At 43.2% G+C, this 22471-nt stretch overlaps 1 protein-coding gene across 3 annotated transcripts in view; it reads right to left on the bottom strand.

The window, feature by feature from the left end:
- The window catches only part of LOC135310909 (transportin-1-like), an 87885-nt gene that overhangs the window by 53191 nt on the left and 12223 nt on the right, over nucleotides 1–22471 (bottom strand). Inside the window, exons 1-3 of one of the 3 annotated variants that reach the window (XR_010370853.1) lie at nucleotides 18868–19016; nucleotides 18584–18697; nucleotides 15318–15393 (exon numbers count right to left, since the gene is read on the bottom strand). Coding sequence is in view for 2 of the 3 variants with exons in the window: in XM_064440032.1 (XP_064296102.1) it covers nucleotides 15318–15393; nucleotides 18584–18688 (181 nt within the window). In the remaining variant the exon portion in view is untranslated. Of the gene's footprint in view, nucleotides 1–15317; nucleotides 15394–18583; nucleotides 18698–18867; nucleotides 19017–22471 lie in introns of those variants that run through there. The other 2 variants (XM_064440032.1, XM_064440033.1) reach the window with 2 other exon arrangements.

Here is a 22471-nt window from a genome sequence, read left to right as displayed (position 1 = left end):
GGTTTTTGGAGAATGCATATTCCAAATTACAGTCTGATCATAAGCCCTCTCTATCAAGTGACCTGGAAAAAGAATGATTTCAAATGGGGCCCTGAACAACGACAAGCCTTTGAACAGATTAAACAGGAGATAGTTCATGCAGTAGCCCTTGGGCCAGTCCAGGCAGGACAAGATGTAAAAAATGTGCTCTACACTGCAGCTGGGGAGAATGGCCCTACCTGGAGCCTCTGGCAGCAAGTGCCAGGGGAAACCCGAGATTGACCCCTAGGGTTTTGGAGTCAGGGATACAGAGAGTCCAAAGCCCACTATACTCCAACTGAAAAAGAGATATTGGAAGCATATGAAGGGGTTCGAGCTGCTTCAGAAGTGGTTGGTACTGAAGCACAGTTGCTCGTGGCACCCCAACTGCCAGTGCTGGGCTGGATGTTCAAAGGAAACATCCCCTCTACACACCATGCAACTGATGCTACGTGGAGTAAATGGGTTGCACTGATCACCCAGCGGGCTCGAGTAGGAAACCCCAGTCGCCCAGGAATCTTGGAAGTGATTATGGACTGGCCAGAAGGCAAAGATTTTGGAATATCACCAGAGGAGGAGGTGACACATGCTGAAGAAGCCCCACTCTATAACAAACTGTCAGAAGATGAAAAGCAGTATGCCCTGTTCACTGACGGGTCCTGTTGTCTTGTGGGAAAGCACCGGAGATGGAAGGCTGCTGTATGGAGTCCTACATGACAAGTAGCAGAAACTGCTGAAGGAGAAAGTGAATCAAGCCAGTTTGCAGAGGTAAAGGCCATCCAGCTGGCCTTAGACATTGCTGAATGGGAAAAGTGGCCAGTGCTCTATCTTTATACTGACTCCTGGATGGTGGCAAATGCCCTGTTGGGGCTGGTTACAGCAGCGGAAGCAGAACAACTGGCAGCGCAGAGGCAAACCCATCTGGGCTGCCGCACTGTGGCAAGAAATTGCTGCTCGGGTAAAGAACCTGGTTGTAAAGGTACGTCATGTGGATGCTCACGTCCCCAAGAGTCGGGCCACTGAAGAACATCGGAACAACCAGCAGGTAGATCAGGCTGCCAAGATTGAAGTGGCTGAGGTGGATCTGGACTGGCAGCATAAGGGTCAACTATTTCTAGCTCGGTGGGCCCATGACACCTCAGGCCATCAAGGGAGAGATGCAACATACAGGTGATCAAGGGGTGGACTTGACCATAGACACTATTGCACAGGCTATCCACGAACGTGAAACGTGTGCTGCAATCAAGCAAGCAAAGCAGGTAAAGCCTCTGTGGTATGGGGGACGATGGCTGAAATATAAATATGGGGAGGCCTGGCAAATTGACTATGTCACACTCCCACAGACCCGCCAAGGCAAGCGCCATGTGCTTACAATGGTAGAAACAACAACTGGCTGGCTGGAAACATATCCTGTCCCCCACGCCACTGCCCGGAACACTATCCTGGGTCTCAAAAAACAAGTCCTGTGGCAACATGGCACCCCAGAGAAAACTGAGTCAGACAATGGGACTCATTTCTGAAATAACCTCATAGACACCTGGGCCAAAGAGCATGGCATTGAGTGGGTGTATCACATCCCCTATCACGCACCAGCCTCTGGGAAAATTGAACGGTACAATGGACTATTAAAAACTACACTGAGAGCAATGGGGTGGGTAGAACATTCAAGCACTGGGATACACATTTAGCAAAAGCCACCTGGTTAGTCAACACAAGGGGAAATCTGCCAACCGAGCTGGTCCTGCCCAGTCAGAAATCCTACATATTGTGGAAGGGGATAGAGTCCCTGTAGTGCACGCAAAAAGTACACTGGGCAAAACAGTCTGGGTTCTTCCTGCCTCAGGCAAAGGCAAACCCATTCGTGGGATTGCTTTTGCTCAAGGACCTGGGTGCACTTGGTGGGTGATGCAGGAGGATGGAGAAATCCGATGTGTGCCTCAAGGGGATTTGATTTTGGGCGAAAACAGCCAATGAACTGAATGGCACAATGCAAACTGCTATATAATATTGTGTGTCACCTCTGTGTTGTATCAATGATATCAGAGTACGAGCCTCCCAACCCATGGAAGATAAACTGTGAAATAAGCAAAGTGCAGCAGTGATGGAACGATGGCTGACTCAGTATGCAGCAACCCAACACCACACACACCATCTCTCCCACCCTGAAAGACTGATATGACAGATGGAGCCCAGAGTCATGGACTGGGTGAACTCAATGGACATTTTACAGGGAAGGTCTATGAACTAAGGGAATGATGTCTGTGTATTATGTTAAAGGATGGGAAGGGGAGGGGTGGTGGTTGGTAAGGTTGTATTGGATGGTATGGGACCTGGGCATGGTGTAAACGGTATGGAATAAGGGGTGGAGAATGTGCTGGTTTTGGCTGAGAAGGGGTTAATTCTCCTCACCGTGGGTGGTCAGCTACCTTTCCAGCTTCCTGTGCTCTGCCATGTGGCAGGGGGGCTGGGAGGGGAGGGGCCATGGTGGGGGAGGCTGACCCCGACTGGCCACTGGCATGTTCATTCCCTACCATGTGACACCATGACCAGTGTATGAAGGGGGGGCAGGTTGCGGCTTGCGAGTGGGTCGGCAGGCAGTGAGCGGCTGCATCGCGTGCGGTTTGTTTCGGTGGTTCGCTCCCCCTCTCCCCTTCCTTCCCCCCTCCCCCGGGGCTTTGCGTCTCTTGTTGTTCTCCTTTCCATTGCATTTCTGTTGTTGTTTCTTTTAATTTTAATTATTAAACTGTTCTTATCCCAACCTACAAGCGTTACCCTTCTGATTCTCTCCCCCATCTACCAGTGGGGGAGTGAGCAAGCGACTGTGTGGGGCTGAGCTGCCGGCTAAACCACACCACCTTAATTCCATATAACAGGAGTAAGAGTCTAGGTGAGCAAGAAAATATTGAATATTCTATGGCTGACAAAGAATTAGCAGAAGAAATGGGAGGGTGGGTTCCCTCCAGATGGGCCCACTTCAGTGACAGACGAATTATAATTCCTGCCAAACAGAAATGGGGAATTGTTAAAGAACGTAATAACGGAACACATTGGGGGGCAGACTCCCTGTATAACTTTTTTAATCAGAAATTAATAGGGAGAAATGTATATACTACACTCCAGCAGGTGACTCAGCAGTGTGAAATATCACAGAACCACAGGTTGGAAGGGACCTCAGGGACAATCTGGTCCAACCTTAGTTTAAAATATGTTTGAAAAATCATCCTAACACAGGCAACCGGGTACAATGGGTGAATATTGGGAAAGGAAATATACCAGGGGACAATTGGAAAATTGATTTCTTGGAACTTCCAAGAAAAGGGGGGTATAGATACCTATTGGTACTCACAGACACCTTTTCCGGATGGCCAGAAGCATTTTCTTGTAGAACAAATAAAGCGAGGGAGGTTACTAAGGTACTATTAAATGAAATAATACCCCAATTTGGGGTACCTATGGTAATTTCATCAGACAGGGGCACACATTTTTGTGCAGAATAGCGCAGCAAGTCAGCAAGCTACTGGGAATCAATTGGCAATTACATACACCTTACAGACCACAAGCCAATGGACAAGTAGAAAAAATGAATCCCATGACAAAACAACAAATAGCAAAGATATGCCAGGAAGCAAGCCTCTATTGGTACCAAGCGCTACCTATTGCACTACTCCGAATACACATAAAACCTAGGGCTAAAGAAAATTTGAGCCTTTTTGAGATACTATATGGAAGACCATATCAGGCTAAATACCAATGGGAGGAGCTGAACCAGTTGGGAGATCATTACTTAAAAATTATGTTATATCCTTAGGAAAACAATTGGAAAAGATTAATAAAAGTGTTTTTGGAACCAGGGCCAAAGGGTTAGATCATCCGATCCACCCATTTAGCCCTGGAGATTGGGTTTATGTTAAGAATTTTTCAGGTAATCTGCTGAGAGAAAAGTGGAATGGACCTTACCAGGTGTTGCTGACCACCTTCACTGCAATCAAGATTCAAGATTATAAAGAATTTGCAGGCGGAGGTGTCATCCCTTAGTAAAGTTGTGTTGCAAAATCAAATGGCATTAGATTTATTGACTGCCAAAGAAGGGGGCGTATGCATGATCATTAGTACCAGCTGCTGTGCATATATCCATAAAGATAAGCAGATAGAAGCAGATCTGAATGCACTTTGGGAAAAAACACAACTATTCCATGATGTATCTCTAGATGACACTTCTTTAGGGTTTCAAGATTTGTGGGATAAATTGACTTCTTGGCTTCCTCATCTAAGATGGTTAAAACAATTATTCATTGGCTTGGTTACGCTAATGGTTTTAGGAATGCTTGTTTGTGTGTCTCAGATGTTTTCTCTGGTGTTGTCGAAATTCAGCTGAGACATACGGTGATTGGAAAAGAAATAAGATTAGACACCAAGTGGAAAAAGGGAAATATTTTACTCGGGCCCTTGAAAAGGATGAATTATTATGAAATTTGCAAACAAAAAAAACCATTTCTATAATAGTCTCCATTTGAGACTTAGTAAATTCTTATATTGAGAACTGTAGCAGGTAAGCTACAAGTCCCCAAAAGAAAAGGAGGGATAGATAAAGTTAAAACTGTTGTGACTAAAACTTGTTGCTTTGGGGGAGTCAGAAAGGCTTCAAGACAAGAAGCGCCTAAACAAAAATTTATGACAACAACATTTGACCTTAGAAAAACAGATGTACAGAACCATAAAGATAAGGAGCTGCAGAGCAAACATTAAACCAGAACAGACTATCCCTCAAGGACAGTATATACGTGAGCTCAGAACTGAGTTTGTGCAAAAGCAAAAGTTAACTAGTGGGCACAGTGAGGAAGAATATATCCTTCATCCAGAGACCCCTGACGACCACCCGGAGACACCAACAGGCATGTGCAGAGGACATTTGCACATGATAATGAGTTCCTGGAACATTAATGAATATGTATATATTTTGTTAGAAAACTAATGAATATGCATGTCGAGCTTGTATAAGATATGCAACTAACCCTGTGCGGGCACGCGCATTAGGAGGAGTGATCCCCTGCACATCCAGTGCTGCAATAAAGAATACCTGCTTAATAGTCGTTCAGACTATTGAGTCCTGATTTCGGCTTTTCACGGCATCGGGGAGAGAATTGGAAGGGTAAAAGTGAGGAAACTCATGGGTTGAGATAAAGACAGTTTAATAGGTAAAGCAAAAGCTGAGCACACAAGCAAAGCAAAACCAAGGAATTAATTCACTACTTCCCATGGGCAGGCAGGTGTTCAACCATCTCCAGGAAAGCAGGGCTCCATCACACATAACCGTTACTTGGGAAGACAAAACGCCATCACTCCAAATGTCCCCCCCTTTCTTCTCACAGCTTTATATGCTGAGCATGACATCATGTGGTGTGGGATATCCCTTTGGTCAGTTGTGGTCAGCTGTCCCAGCTGTGTCCCCTCCCAGCTTCTTATGCACCCCCAGCCCACTCGCTGGTATGGTGGGGTGAGAAGCAGAAAAGGCCTTGACTCTGTGTAAGTGCTGCTCAGCAATAACCAAAACATCCCTGTGTTATCAACACTGTTTTCATCACAAATCCGAAACATTGCCCCATACTAGTTACTCTGAAGAAAATTAACTTTGCCCCAGCCAAAACCAGAATGGAAGCCCTGATTTGGGAAAGAAGGAGGATGTTCAAAGTTCTTTTGCACCAAGAGTTACAGTTTACACACAGTTCTATTCTAGGCCTTCAAGTCTATTAACATCCCAACAGAAATAAGCAAAATAAGAGATATAACTTCATATTTGAATGTATTTTAAAACTAGAAGTTACTGCATCACAACACTAGGACTTTCTAGTACACCCTTAATGACTGACTGAGGGCCATTAAAATATTTTCTATCATGATCTGTGCTAGTTAGAACAGAAATGGCACTTTTCAGAAGAGGGGGGGGTGTTAAAATTCATTGTAATCAAATTATTTTAGTTGAGCTCCAAAACTAGAATGCTATCACATGAACATAAAAAACAAGATTAAAAATATATTTCAGTCTTCCTAGAGAAGCATTGTTTTTCATGCTCTGTAACTTTAAATTCATTGATTTACAAACATAGCTTTTACATAGAATTCAGTAACTTTATAAACCAGGAGTCTACCCTATGCATATATGTTTAAAACCATTCTATAACTTCACCTACACTATACATTTTAAATACCCACCAACTTCTAAACAATGTAGAAGTGAAAGTTCTTCCACTTGCACAGCACTGCATTTCAAGGACCAACAACTTTTCTGGGAGAATGGATTTATTTTAAATACAAATATTAAAGACTACATGAGTGGACAAACCTCTCTCAACTACAGAACTTGGTTATGAGATGTGACAAGTATTACTATTATTATTACTTGGCAAGTCAAAATCAAGTAATTTTGTAATTTTGTGTAGAGTTTGAAGATGTCAATAACAAAGGTCAGGTGGAGAATGACTCATTTGAACTCTTGATCAGTCTCAGGTTTGCCCAAAATACTCTCTGAATTCAAAGGAATATCTCTACATCTACTACTACACGAATTTAATATCTCCAATTATAATTTCTTTACATAACTATAATCCACTGATAGGTACGCCCATCTTCAAGAAATCCAGTCCTCCAAAAGCAATTATTAAGATTTATGTTGTGTCTGGCCAGGAAGGAAGCCAAAGGAGTTCTCCGTTAATTTCCACATTATTTAAAGCCCTTGCAAGTCACAAAGAATGCATTATCTTTAGCACAGTTAGACACAGAACACAACAGTTACTCCTCCTGTATCAGCCAGCAGTATCTTCTTGGGGTGGGGGGTGAAGGAAGTCAGAGTTCCAACCAAGGTCTGATTAGAATATGTTACATTAGCCACTATTAGTATAAACTCTAGTACAAAAATATTAACAGTGTGTGAGAAAAAAAAAATTAATCCTTTAGAATGCATAGCTATGATCACAAAAGAGACAAAACAATAGCTTCAATTTAACCAAGCAGAGATACAGACACCACGAAGCTCATTGTGTCAGAAATACGCAGATTAACCAGCTGGTTTAGATAAAAGTCAAGGGCATGTTAAGGTGAAACTTCAGCACTCTTTTTTCTTTATGGACTATCCTATGGGACCCTGTAGTATAAAACATCTTAAAGCCATTCCTTTAGCCAAAATAAGAACAGAAAGACTATTCTTCATAGTAAGTGTTTATCCCACAGACTTGCAACAGAGATTCGGGGGTGGGTGTGTGTGTACGTGTTAGGGGTTCCAATGTTCTCCACAGCTCAGTTTTATTTACAACAATGTCTTCAGAAGCATAGCTGTTGCTACTTATTATTCAATAAATATGCAGCACTCAGCACCAGCTACCCTCATCCCAGTTGCCCAGTTCTTTTAGCAATCCAGGAATTTACATTCCAAGGAAGAAAGGATAAAAATGCATGGTGAAACAAACACTAGGCTTGAGTGCCTCAGAACTGCACTGAATCAAGTACTGCTTGGTGGACAGAAGCACATTTAGAAATCACACTAGCAACACCTTCCTTTTCTCTAGGGAAACACCACACAGGGATGCTTGATACTGGCATTTTAAGTACACTTAGATCTGACATGAGAACAAAGCAAACATCACTGAGTAGGAGAGCTGACTTAAAAGTATATTAAAAAAATGCCCCTTGCAGCAAACTATGTTCAGCTCTTAAGTTATATTAAGGAAAGGCTTCAAAGAGCTAGCTAAATACCTCCAACTTGAAAAAAAGAGGAGAGGAGGAGAGGCGACAGAGAGGAGGAGAGGCGACAGAGAGGAGGAGAGGCGACAGAGAGGAGGAGAGGCGACAGAGAGGAGGAGAGGCGACAGAGAGACCTTACCCAAGAATACCTGAACTTCAGAAGGCAGCACAGCAAACCAGACCAAACAAAGAAGTCTGATAACCTTAAGAATCAAGGGAAAACCTGAAAACAACTGTCCTTTCTGTCCACAAGCCACTTGAGAAAACATATTTCAAGGCTCACCCCCAAAATTACTTTGCTTACAGTGAACTACACCTTTGAAGAACCTAAACTAATATGATTAAATACATTAAGGCACTAGGCTAGTAAACAGGTACTACAAATCAAGAACCTTGTTATTGTAACTGATTTTTCAGTGCTTTCCTTTTATGGGCTTCAGGGATAGGGAAAGAGATAACAGAGATCCCATACTCCACTTATTCTGGATGCTCAGAATAAGGAATTTCAATAAAGTATTCCTGAATTGAATCACATAACACAATCCACTGGATAGCTTCAAAGTTTATTTCAAGACTCTTTAATTAAGAAATAAAAATTTGTCACTTCTCACATGTGGTATGTATCCCATAGAACGACTTAGGAGAAGTATTTTCCTTAAAACTGCATTACAATATCTATACAGAAGCATGGAAAGGAAGAGTTAGCCATTGGGGGGGGAAGCCCTATGGAATTTTTAGTGGTCTGATCTGACCAAATTCATTATCTCATAACTTAGTTTCCCTTAAGATATTTATGCACCTCAATTACTTTATGCATTAATTACTAAAATTCAGTCAGGCTTAATTTCTGTTTGTAATTCTTAACATATCTGAATTTAAGGGAAAAAAATATGTTTCGCTGCTTAAGTAGGACACTACATATGTTATACAGCATTTTAAACTGTAAGAGTACATTAATCTGACTTGACTTCTGAATTGTAATCCAATCAGATTCACTCCTTGGCAGTTAGTTTAGTCTATTTAAGAACGACATGTGGGATGGTGGTACGGGGTCGCTGGGCAGTAGGGGGGTATTTGTTTTAGTTACAGTTAAAGCTGCTGAACCACTTTTCAGGATTAATCCTGCTTATCAAATATACCCTCCTGAAACTGGAAGCTAGTTAATCAACACCTGACCTCACACAATGGTCTTTCTCTTGCTCAGCTTCAAAAGATCTTTCAACACCAACACACCAAGAAAGTTCATAATGGAATAGACTCATGAAAACTGCTGTCCAGATCAAATTTAAATTCCAACGCTCATCAGAAAACATTCACATCAAACCCACAAGACTACTTTGGATCCCAGTAATATTTTATAAAAAGCCATTTCAAGTTCTACTTGCAGAGCTAGTGTCATTATTACCAGAAAAGAAGTTACCATCTGTGGTGACTTCTATTGAAACAAAAACTTGGGGGAGGATGGGGACGGGGCCTTCCTCCATGGTAATATTTTATGTCAAAGTAAGGTACTCTGAATGACTAAGTCATCATATGAACAAGATCAAGAGTTGCAGAGACACTACTCTATCCTCAACTGATTTTAAAAATCCAAAGCATTTTAGAAATAAACTTAAAAGACCATCCTTAAAGCTAATGACAAAGGCAGTACTCAAGCAGTGTTCTCACCCAGCTCATCCACCTTCAGACTAAAAGTTCATCTTGAGGAGTCTGATCCTCGAGTGTGATAGCCTCACACCGGGCCATGATCATTCTATAGTAAGACCAGAGTTCCCACCTTAGGACTGGGTCAAGAATCAGTCACTAAAACACAATCCAAGATCAGGATCACAAGGAATTTGTACAGCTGCAATAAGACAGATAACTATGGCTATATGGGCCAGCAGAGAACAACCAGGAACACCATGCATTTGTCTCACTATATGATCCTGTTAGCCTAGGTCCTGCCAAGAGCCCAGCAACATTCCTAAATGACAGGGGGAAAGAAGCCAAACTCAAAACTTTACAAAAACCGTGTGCAAACTAACCATGTCCTCTATCTCTTGTCTAAGGATAAAGGTAGATCTGAGAAAGGACATATATGTTTTGTCAATAAGGATGGACAACTGGAATCTTAACTAAAATAGATCCTCTCATCAGTAGTTCTGTTCTTTTTTCACCACATAGAGGGACATTAGGTATGTCATATCTTACCTAAGAAGCGGTAAGCTTTGACACCATTTCTGTTATTGCAATTTTCGTATAAAACATCCACCAGCATGAAGGCCATATTAGACTACGTAGAATGCCACATTAGTTCTGACACCATATAAAGACAGCTTCCTTTTCTGCTCTCTGAGGTCTGAAGACCTCATTCAAGGAAAGGATACAGGCATAAACATAGTAGGAATAGTTTGCAGAGATTAAGGATAAACTAAATTGAGACTTTGTAGAATTCAATAGAGAAATGTTCCCAGGATGCAACACAGTAGTCTCTGCTGATGCAAGTAGACAGCATCATTTCAGTGTATGCTGATACAACCTTGAATCAACAAAATATCATAGCAAGATTATGATAGAGTCATCACACCCAATACTCCCTAACTGACAAGCTGAATTTCTGAAGATTAGAAAGTATTCTTGGTGAATAACAATGGCCATCATCTTTTGATAATTTAGCGTATGCCAGATCCACCTCTCATTCACAAAGTTCAGGATGCTGTGTGAGATAAAGCAAGGTGTAGTTCCAGGTTAAAAATAATAAGTCATCCCAGGGAATTGACAAAATTGTCCTACTGTCAGGGGTTTCTGTGACAAGGTCTTTGGTAGCAGGTGGGCTACAGGGGTGGCTTCTGTGAGAAGATGCCAGAAGCTGCCCCCAGGTCCAATAGTCAGTTCCAGCTGGTTCCAAGACAGACCCACTGCTGGCCAAGGCTGAGCCCATCAGCAATGGTGGTAGCACCTCTGGGATAACATATGTAAGGAGGGGGAAAAACTGCTGCACAACAGCAGCTGAGAGAAAGGAACGAGAATATGTGAGAGAAACAACTCTGCAGACACCAAGGTCAGGGAAGAAGGAGGGGAAGGAGGTCCTCCAGGTGCCAGAGCAGAGATTCCCCTGCAGCCTCGGGTGAAGACCATGGTGAGGCAGGTTGTCTCCCTGCAGCCCATGGAGGTCCATGGTGGAGCAGATATCCACCTGCAGCCTGTGGAAGGCCCCATGCCAGAGCAGGTGGATGTGCCCTGAAGGAAGCCACGAACCCATGGAGAGCCCACACTGGAGGAGGCTCCCGGCAGGACCTGTGGACCCACAGAGGACCCATGCTGGAGCAGTCCATTCCTGAAGGACTGCACCCTGTGGAAAGGACCCATGCTGGATAAGTTCATTAAGGACTATCTCCCATGGAAGGGACCCCATGCCGGAACAGGGGAAGAGTGTAAGGAGGAAGGAGTGGCAGAGACAACATGTGATAAACTGACCGCAACCCCCATTCCCCGTCTCCCTGCGCTGCTTGGGAGGAGGCAGTAGAGAAGTCAGGAGTGAAATTGAGCCCGGGAAGGGGGGGGGGGAAGGTATTTTTGGATTTGTTCTTATTTCTCATTATCCTGCTCTGGTGATAATTGGCAATAAATTAAATTTTCCCCAAGTCAAGTCTGTTTTGCCCCTGATAGTAGTTGCTGAGTGATCTCTCCCTGTCCTTATCTCAACCCACTAGCCTTTAGTCATATTTCCCCTCCTCAACTGGACAGGGTAGAGAAAGATAGAGCAGCTTGGGTGGGCACCTGGTGGCCAGCCAAGGTCAACCCATGTCACACATAAAAAAGTGATCTGAGAAGCAGCAGCACCAACATGCACACACTCCAGAAAATAACTCATTAACAGAAGAAAGGCCTATAGGATTCTGAGCTCAGCATAGGGGATACTGAACAAAAAAACCCCACACACAAAAATAAGGCAGGGCAGTGTCACTACATTATCTGCCAGGTTTTATGCCTGCCAAACCAAGAAAGAACAGCTACACTAACAGTGCATCTAAATTATAATTTTCATTTACAAACAAATTCATAGAACCAAACTTCCTTCATTCAGATATTTTTCAATTAATCTGGACTCCATCTCACCCAACTAAGGAAGATCTCTGGGTACCATACCTTCTAGAGGCCTATACCTCAATCTTTAATGTCTTGGTAAGCTGATGGAATGATATATGTTCCCTACTGTCTGACCTCCAGGACTGCATGCTCTTTTATCAATATTTTTGTATATTCTGTGATATTTGTAACATCAGGGTTTGTCTTTAGAAATGCACAGTAGCTTAAAGAAAAAGAAAGGAAGTGCTTAAAGCTAGGGCATACATGTGCCATAGCTGCAAGCCAGGCCATATTTCCACTGATGAAATCATAGCAGTGCAATACCTGTTTCCAGGAAGACCCAAGCTTAACAAGTTTTGACAGCTTAACAAGGCCCACAGAAGTTTAAAAAACAGAAAAAACACCATAGAGACCTAAATCCAGCAAGTCATAAGCATTCAGACACAGGAGCCTGACAAAACTAACACTGGAAGAAACAAAAAAGTTAGTGCTGGTTTTGGCTGGGATAGAGTTAAATTTTCTTCAGAGTAGTTAGTATGGGGCAATGTTTTGGATTTGTGATGAAAAGTGTTGATAACACAGGGATGTTTTCATTATTGCTGAGCAGCGCTTACACAGAGTCAAGGCCTTTTCTGCTTCTCACATCACCCCACCATACCAGTGAGTGGGCTGGGTGGGGGTGCACAAGAAGCTGGGAGGGGACACAGCTGGGACAGCTGACCCCAACTGACCCAAGGGATATTCCATACCACATGATGTCATGCTCAGCATATAGAGCTGGGGGAAGAAGGAGGAAAGGGGGGGGACACACGTTCAGAGTGATGGCGTTTGTCTTCCCAAGTCACCGTTACGTGTGATGGAGCCCTGCTTTCCTGGAGATGGCTGAACACCTGCCTGCCCATGGGAAGTAGTGAATTAATTCCTTGTTTTGCTTTGCTTGTGCGCTCAGCTTTTGCTTTCCCTATTAAACTGTCTTTATCTCAACCTACAAGTTTTCTCACTTTTGCTCTTCTGATTCTCTCCCCCATCCCACTGTGAGGGGAGTGAGCGAGCAGCTGTGTGGGGCCTAGTTGCTGGCTGGGGTTAAACCACAACAATTATCTATCAAACCACCTTAAGTTCCACTGAATAAGCTGTCAGTGATGTTGGAAGCTTATTTCCATAGCTGCTCCTGCTGGGATAGTATGGCCATAACAAAAACATGTGAACTTCCAACAGTACAAGTATCTCTATTTTGGTCTGCGGTATAAAGCACACTAGCTCTTTCCCCTAGCCAACAATCTTGGCAAAGCTGTAGGATAGACTGCCAACAGAACCCTCTTCAGGAAGGGAGAGGAAAGAATACTTTCCCAGTCATGCTGAAGACAGTTATCTACCTGGTAAGTCCACATTTTCCCCTACTGGTCCAAAAGAGGATACAAGAATATTCTAACTACTGAATAGGAGTTCTAAAGGTCTCTTTACCTTGCTTAGTCAGGACTAATGAGGGAAAACAGAGGGCTGCCGGTTGGATTCAAAGCAAATCAGTCCTACCCAAGCAAGGTAAAAAGTTATTTGGAACTTGACAAGTACCATGAAAAGCACCAACACTGGACTCAATTATGGCACCTTCAATAGTCTGCAAGTTTCCTGAACTAGAAATACCAAGCTAAAACCAGCTGCCTTGGACAAAAGATTATGACTAAAAACATCACTGATACAGGACAAGAGCTTCTCTGAAGCAACAGCTGCTTCTCAGCAGTCTCACAGAAGACCTACCTGATGTACCTATGAGAGATATCAGTGCAGTCTAATCCCAAACACCTCTTCTTAGAGGTTGACTTGCTACTTCTCCCCAACTTGCTTGCCCCCCCTCAACCTGCCAGATCTTAATTTCCCTCCCCAAGATTTAATATTTTAAAACAACCATTTTGCAACAGTTAGCATCTCCTACCCTTCATTTCATTCCAGACAGATCCGTGTAAACATTAACAAGGGGGGAAAAAAAATACTATTGGATAATCTAAGGAGATCTGTTGCAAAGAGATTCTGACACATCATTAAACACACATCAGTATCTAGAACCTCAAGCTCAAGTGGTGAACAGACTGAAGAAAGGGAAATTGGCAAGTAAGGCAGTGTTAGAAAAATGGGGGGGTGGGGGGTGTGTGTGTGTAATGGAGCAACCCTCTTGCCGCATCCTTTGTACAAACTCCAAATCCCACTACCAGACTTACTCAATTTTTAATTTTTCTGTTAACGGTATAAAGCACATGAACAATTAAAGTATGATAGCATACTCATTAACAAGTATTGAATACTTGATATCTACACTAGTACCTTGCTCAAAAATTTAATATCCTGGCCGATTCAGGTCTTGAAAGTGCGCTCTCTCAAACTTGAGGTATTCCCCCAAGGCCTTAAAGATTATCAGGAGATTTCCTACATAGGACACACAAAAACATTTGGATATACTCCAGCCGTCAAATATGAAAATATATTTTCCACTTCCTCTCTTTCCTCCCTCCTGAAGTAAGTTGACAGCACAACCAAAACACTAGTTCAAACATAATATAAATACTCTTGCTGATGCTTTGAATGCTACAGGGCCACATATAAGTAAAATCTAATTCAAAGTGGAAAAAAAAGCAAGCATTCAAAAACTCAGAGGCGAAGCACCAGAAGGCAGAAAAAGCACTGGTAGCGGGACACTGCAGAAAAAACCAAACCCCCAAAAAATTAAAACAAAAAACCCCACACAAACCCCCCAAAAAACACACACACAAAAAAAAAAACAACAACACACCACACACTAAGTACAAACAAACGTAAAGACAGAAGATGCACCAAAACAGATCTTGAAATAAGTCTCTCTCACTAGCAAAGATCCCACAAATCAGTAACTGTAGTACACTAGAAAGAAAGCATTTCACACACCCTGATCATTACTAAGGAACTGCCTGAATTTACCAACTGGAAGAGGCTACACAGTATGCCATAAACAGTTTGTACTAACATCCATAAGAATAAAACAACAGTAAGTAATTACATTTTATTAGAATTAAGACTTCAGAATGAAGATTCTGACAGATATAATCTTTGGACAACTCTAGTATGTGATCTTCAAAATACTTAACAGGTTGATTACTAGGGAGATCATAGTCACAACTGGATTTAGCAGCACATTTTATAAAGTTTATAGTCATGATTTATCACCATGAAGTGCAAACTTATTCCACAATTTCACTATAGTCTGACAGAAGTATTATGCTCCCACATTTCTGAGAAGATTTCCTAGAACATTTAGAATGGAATCTATTCCAAGACTGAAACTACAAGCAACAACATGTTATCAGATCTTTTTCCACAGACTCCTGAGAGGATAAAAAGTGTTCTACATGACTATGGAGATCAACCAGCCAGCAAACTGACTACAGAAATCAGCTTCCTATTTCTTTCAAGCTAAATAAAATAAGAAAAAATATAATAAAACAGTCAATATCTCAAGAACTTACCTTCAGACTTCAACTTTGTAAGAACAAAAATCAGGTAGTTGTTGAAATCTGAATACTGATTGAGTTGTTCTAGTTTCTGAAGAGAGAAACCATTAAGGAAATTTGAATCTTCACACACAGCGTTTATAGCTTTCTGGATACTACGATTATTGAGTGAGTTATGTACTTCAAACAGCTGTGACTAAGCTCACAACATACAGAGTATGAACAATCTGAAAACAGTTTCTGTATTTTTCATACTGAAGCAGTAGCTTTTAGTTATGTTGAAAACTGGAAAAAAGAATCCAGGGACAGACACAGAAATTAACAGATCCTTAAAAATATTTTAAGAAAAAAAAAAAACACACCAAAACACCCCAACACCACAACCAAAAACACCAAACAAAAAAAACCACCACAAACACCAAAAAAACCAAAACCCACCAAAAACCCCCACCTTCCTCTGTTCAGTTTTAGATTTCAATGTTTATACTTCAAAGCCAGCCAAACCTAAGGAATCCAGAGACACAATCCCATAATATGTCAAATTTTTTCTCCACAATAAATACAAGCATTAAAATACAACAGCTATTATGATTTTGATAAGCTACTCACTTTAATATCAGTCATATACTTTTTAAATTATGCTAACTAGCCACAGCCTGAGCTTTCAACAGTGAGAATCTGTTTAATTGTAAATGCCCAGATATTCGTATCAAGAAGTTCATGCTTATCCATGGTCTCTAAAAAAAAAAAATTTCCTTCTGTACACAAACCAATTTTCTAGAGTGATACCTCTCTGAATAAGTATCTTACTAGCAATACCAGCCTCTTCACTATGTCCTTGGGGAAACTGCAGGAAGAATTATGTTTTTGAACAGCTAGAAGGTAAGTAGTAATGAGTAATGACAAATTTTAGAAAAACTTCTGCCTCAAATTTCTAAGTATTCTGCCACTGCTTGGCTAGAACAGTGATCTGGCATTCTCTTTGTATCCTGTTCTCATAATTAGTATTATGCTCAACAATATTTTAAGTCATAAGTATGCAGTGTCATCTTTAAGTTACTAAACCTACTAGACATCATCAGTATGGCAAACAATCAAGACACTTAACAAAAAAATATTTTTAGAAGTAGTAATATTATTTGCTTCATAGGCATTTACTTTACTTGTTGCATAGCTAAATCTCTAAATATTCAAAGTTGCTAAACCTTAGCCAAATGTATCTATGTTAGGACATTGATGGCCTTTCCAATGACCAACAGCTAGCAACTCAATCACAAACTTAAGAAACTTCGTTTAGGCTTATTTAGGCTGCTTGCATCAAGTAGCAACTTTGCTAGAGAAACCTGCCCTCTTTCCATTTAATAAAGTAAAGTCTACTTATCACAGCCACAAGCTCCTTTGCTATGAATCACACAGGAGATGAAGTGTAAGCAGAAGGATGGTCACAGCAAGTGAAAATAATAAAGAACATTCTACATGGCCCCTAGAAATTAAGAAACACACATCCAAAGATTGTTGTCAAAGGTGCCATGCCAAAGAGCTCTTTCAGGAACAGCCAAGAAGTAGGGTAGTGCATTTTGAATTTTTTTTCTTCTCCTCCAAGCTTCAGAAACATAATCACCAAAACAGTCAGTTGAATGTTACTAACAACCATTAATTCCAATGGCTCAAATAAGAAGCAGCAGCAGAAGCAAGCAGAAAACTGAAAGAGCAGTATTAAACAGAAAACTAATTAGAAAACACCTAATCAGTCCAGGAATCAAAGAATAGCTTATAGACCATATTTTCTTATCAATTTCTTCACCCACTAACTTTTTTTTACCCCAAGAAACATCTATTTCATTTGAAAAATGCTTAAAAGCCTTACTAATTCATAACTTTAACAAAGGGTTTTGGCTAACCTATGCTCCTCACTTTATTACACTTGAGTTCTAAACACCCAAGTATGCCAAAACTCTGTCATAAAGAGCATGAGAGAGTCAACACACTGATAATCTTATTTTAAAAAACTACAGACTGAAAGTACTTTAAATTTGAAACTATTAACCACCATCCTACTTGGACATGCTACTAAGTAGCATTCCACAATACAACAGCCATCACAATTTTTTGTGGAAACAGTCTCAAAAGACATTTTTTTAATTATAGGACAGGGCCTGTCAAGTTGTATTAGAACATTTTCCCAAACTGATAATACAATGGTAAAAACGTGCCACTTATCTAAACTTTACAGGCCAACATATGAGGATCTCCTTAAAAGCACAGTTATTTCAGCACAGCAGAGAGTTACCACTGCCATTTAAGAATTTCAAACATCAGTTAACAGCACTTTTGTTCAGTAAATTTCTACTCATCTTCAAGACAAACAGCATCACTTATACTGCCCATCCTGCACATACACTGCTATTAAAAAAAAAAAAAGAAAAACAAAAAACAAACTATCAAGAGAGACTTGGGGGGTGGCAGGCAGGTGGACAACACACCACAACACTAACATAAAATGCACTGCAAAGCTGCACAAGAAGCTACATACAGGAGATTTCCCCCTTTACGTGAGACGTGAAGAGTGTAATGAGCAGTATTTCAAGTTCAGCAGGCAAGCAGAAACATCTTCACAACGAACCAAAACGCAGTATCAGAGCCAGGCAGGCCAATGACAGCATGCAGGCAGCGGCTCCACCAGGGACACTCCTCCCACCAGCTACAGCTTTCGCCTTGAATCCCAGCACCGGATTAGTTTAGGAAGCCCCTGCTCACCCCCGCTTTTCCGCAGGGGCGATGGGTACCCCGCACCGAACCACCAACTCGGTGCTTCCCCCCCACACTCCAGCCCTCTCAGCGCGATCCGCCACGGCGAGGGCTGGACCCTGGCAGCAGCCCAGCGTGGGGTAACCTGGGAAAGCAGCAGATAATGACGCAGCTACGCCAAAGCCAGGGCTTTAAAAAGAAAAAAAGCAAGCGTTGGCTCCGGGCTTGCAACAGGTGCCCGGGCTCCCGGCGGGGGAAGGCGGTCCCGCAGCCCACAGGCCGCCTCGGCAATTCAAACGCCGCGCCACGGCCACACGCTCCGGCGGAGGCTCGGCCCACAGCGCTCGCTGCGGCAGCTCCCCGAGCAGGCCCAGTCGCCACCGCCACCACCACCACCACCTGTCGCAACGCCGGCCTTTGGCCGCGCTGCCCCCAGCCGGCGCCCCCAGCCTCCCCAGCGCCTGTTCGGGTCGCCGCGGCCCCGCTCTGCCTGCCCGCCCCACCCACACGGCGTAGGCCTCGACCAAGGATACGTGTTGCACGGCTCTCTGCGTGGTGGTGTCTGGGGACTGGGACTCCTTAAGCAGCTGCAGGATCTGCTGAAGCCCCTGTTCGTCAGGCTTCCACTCGTACTCCATCTTGGCTTGCTGAAAAACACCAAACAAGCGGCCGCGGTTAGCGGCGCAGCAGGCCCCAGGCGGGGGAGGGAAAGGAGCGAGCGAACTAACGAACAAGCAAGCTAGCTAGCTACGCGGCACTTAGCCCATTCTCACCCGCACACCCCGCCGAGCCAACCCTATAGACGGACAGCACTAACCTGCTCCTGCCGCCGCCTGCTGTATACCGCACCAAGCGGCCCGAGTCACCGCGAATTTGCAACCTGGCCCTAAGAGCCGCCTCGCGTCCTACTGGGTCCTAGCGCCGGGCACGCCTCCGCCCGCCCAAGCCGCCTCGGGCCTGCCGGCGCCACCGTCAGCCTTTCCCCAGTGCGTCCCACACAGTCAGGAGCCTGGGGACGACAAAACACGATCCCTTCAATCCCGGGCGGCAGAAAACGGGGTGCCTCCTCCACAGTCCCTCCCCCCCAATCACCCGAAAACAGAGAGAAAGCTCCAGCAGCCCCAGCCCGGCCTCCTCGAGACAGCTGTGGCCGCGCATCCGCAGCGCCTGGCAGCAAGCTAAGAGGCTGCCGCCCACGGAGGAGAAGCGGGGATACGAATGCAGACCCAGGAGTTCGGAATGTGGTACCTGCTTTGTCGTCTGCTTTACTTCTACGTGATTTGGTTTAATGCTGGGTAGATTTTGTAAGGTCTCAATTTAACAATTTTTGTGTATACAGGATAGACTAATTCAGTTGGAAGGGACCTACAACGATCATCTAGTCCAACTGCCTGACTAATTCAGGGCTGACCAAAAGTTAAAAGCATGTTATTAAGGGCATTGTCCAAAGGCCTCTTAAACATACAGGCTTGGGGCATTGACCAACTCTCTCGGAAGCCTGTTCCAGTGTTTGTCCACCCTCTTGGTAAAGAAATTATACCTAATGCCCAGTCTAAACCTCCCCGGTGTGGCTTTGAACCATTCCCCTGCATCCTGTCGCTGGGTCCCAGGGAGAAGAGCTCAGCACCTCCCTCTCCACTTCCCCTCCTTAGGAAGCTGTAGATATGAGCAATGAGGTCACCCCTCAGCCTCCTTTTCTCCAAACTAGACAAACCCAGTCCTCAGCCACCTCTCATAGGACATGCCTTCCAGCCTTGTCACCAACTTTGTTGCCCTCCCCGGATGCATTCAAGTCCCTTAATGTTCTTCTTAAATTGTGGTGCCTAGAACTGCACACAGTACTCAAGGTGGGCCGCACCAACACTGAATACAGCGGGATCATCACCTCTTTTGACTGGCTGTTTATGCTGTGTTTGATGCACCCCAGGATGTGGTTTGTACTCTTGGCTGCCAGGGCACACTGCTGATTCCTATTGAGCCTGCTGATGACCAGCACCCCCAGGTTCCTTTCTGCAGGGCTGCTCTCCAGCCACTCCTCTCCCAATCTATACTTGTGCCCGGCATTATTCTGTCCCAGGTGCAGAATCCAGCACTTGGACTTGTTAAATTTCATGCCATTAATGATTACCCAGTGCTTTTATATATATAATTACATATGCATTACATACATATTATATATATTGCTATTTTATATCTATTATACATATGCTACTGCGCAAAATAACATACACTGCTTAAAACTGGTCTAAAATATGAAAATGAAAACCAGTAATTCCTTAGCTTTTTAAAATCTTTTTAGTCACTGTGTTTGTAATCATCCTGCTTACATGCTGCTTTAACTGAAAATTAGTTTCACTTTCTCCTTCCTCTGCTGCAGCACAGTACTCAATATGTGCGCCACACATGCTGCACATCACAGCCTCTTCAGAGGCATCAAGGACAGGGAACATTAGTGGTTCCTAATGGTGTGGCCCAGGTAATTTGCTGTGCAGCTCTTCATCTCACCTCCCCAGTGCTTTCAATTAAATCAGTATTTAAGTTACATTCAGCTGTCCAGTCTCAGGATCTAAGAAAAATCCTGAGCCAACTTTCCTTCTATTACTGTGAACTACCACTCTTGAAGGAGCCAAAACTAGTACCCACAGCATAGCCTCTAGCAAAACAGCAAAGGGGACCATCATAGGCAACTAGTAAGATGGGCAGTGTACTTATAATACCTACATATCTGGATAATGAGGACAGTGAAAGAGGGTACTTGATGAATCAGGAAAGTGTGCACACCAGAATAAGAAGCAGGAAACAGCTACATAGCAAAGAAGTATGCAGCACAGCACATGAGAGAACAAAAAACAGCTTAAAAAAAAAAAAACAACCAAGAAACGGGACATGTTTCTTAACCTCTTCTGTTTAAGCAATTGCCATAGTTATCACAGGGCTGATTGGAAGACAGACAGCTAATGCAGCACACCTCTTGAAATACCTACAAGATTAAGGTAGGAGTGTAAAGACTTGCTGCCAGTTAGTAGGAAAGGATGCGCACAAACGTTTATACGATACTTTTGTGAGCAGTGGGAATCTCCACTAGTTTCCCTCTAGTACAGAAGAGTGTCAAGCAGAGGATCTGGGTTAGCCAGACCTGGGTCATTAAAACCTATGTTCATGGCTCACAACCATATGGGCAGGAGAGCTCCCCATAGTGATGCTTGCACAGATGGAGCAGATGAAAGGTGAGATCCAACAAATCAAGGAAGTGCTAATTTCAGTCTCATTAGCCTAACTGCTACCTTACCAGGAAAGCTGTAGAAATTCTATCTTTGAGACTTTTGGCCCACTGTCAAATTTGGTTGAAATTGATTAGAGCTTCAAAAGTTACTATTCAGAAATTATGACACAAGGATTACATCTGTCTAATTTTATCAGGAAACCAAGTGCACTAGACAAAAATAAGATTAAATATGGAAAACATGGGAAGAGACCAGAAAAGAAGGTTGAGAGACAGAACAGGAAAAAGTGGGAAGAGAAGGCGGCTGTGGATCCATAACTAAGAAAAACTGACATAGGTTTCCTTTTCATGAACATGACCAGAATTAAATCCCAGTAAGATCTTTCTGCAGTAGAAGAGAGAGAAAAAGGCCTACAAATCAGAGTATGAATGGGAGCCTCTACAATTAGCTCTTCCCTTCTCCACTGATGTAGTCACTTCATCATAGAAGGCCACTAGGTTGGTCAGGCAGAACTTGCCCTTGGTGAAGCCATGCTGGCTGTCTCGGATCACCTCCCTGTCCTCCATGTGCCTTAGCACAGCTTCTAAGAAGATCTGCTCCATGATCTTCCCCAGCACAGAGGTGAGGCTGACAGGACGGTAGTTCCCCAGGTCTTCCTTTCTACCCTTTTTAAGGATGGGCACAATGTTTCTCTTTTTTCTAGTCCCCAGGGTCTTCACCTGACTGCCATGACTTTTCAGATATCATGGAGAGTGGCTTGGCAACTACATCAGCCAATTTCCTCAGGACTCTGGTGAAAGGGGGAAGGGGCTTTTAAGATGCAAAAACAAAAGTTAACTGTTCTATTGCTGAATGCTTATCCAGCTGAAAGTTAATTGTTGCAGAACGCTTATCTAGCCGCTGTGTAAAATAATTAGCAAGGAGGCCTGGAATCCACCAGCGAAGGACAAATTCCTGATAAGGATAGAAAATTGTCTCAAGAACCAGCTAAAACTGACTTTGCAGTTTGGACAAGTGTCAAGGGATAACTGAGTCTGCGCAAAACCAAAAGGTTACTAGCAGTGATGAAGAGGAGCCAGCAGCCTTCATCTTTACGACCCCCGACGACCACCACAAGGAGGCACTGTGCAAGCTCAGTTGGGAAAGATTTACGGAAATAACTTTTTTTGGCTAATTTTAATACGAAGCGGGGAAAGG

The sequence above is a fragment of the Phalacrocorax carbo genome (assembly GCF_963921805.1).
Source record: "Phalacrocorax carbo chromosome W unlocalized genomic scaffold, bPhaCar2.1 SUPER_W_unloc_8, whole genome shotgun sequence".
Taxonomy (NCBI): domain Eukaryota; kingdom Metazoa; phylum Chordata; class Aves; order Suliformes; family Phalacrocoracidae; genus Phalacrocorax; species Phalacrocorax carbo.
This window is presented reverse-complemented; position numbering and strand designations above follow the sequence as displayed.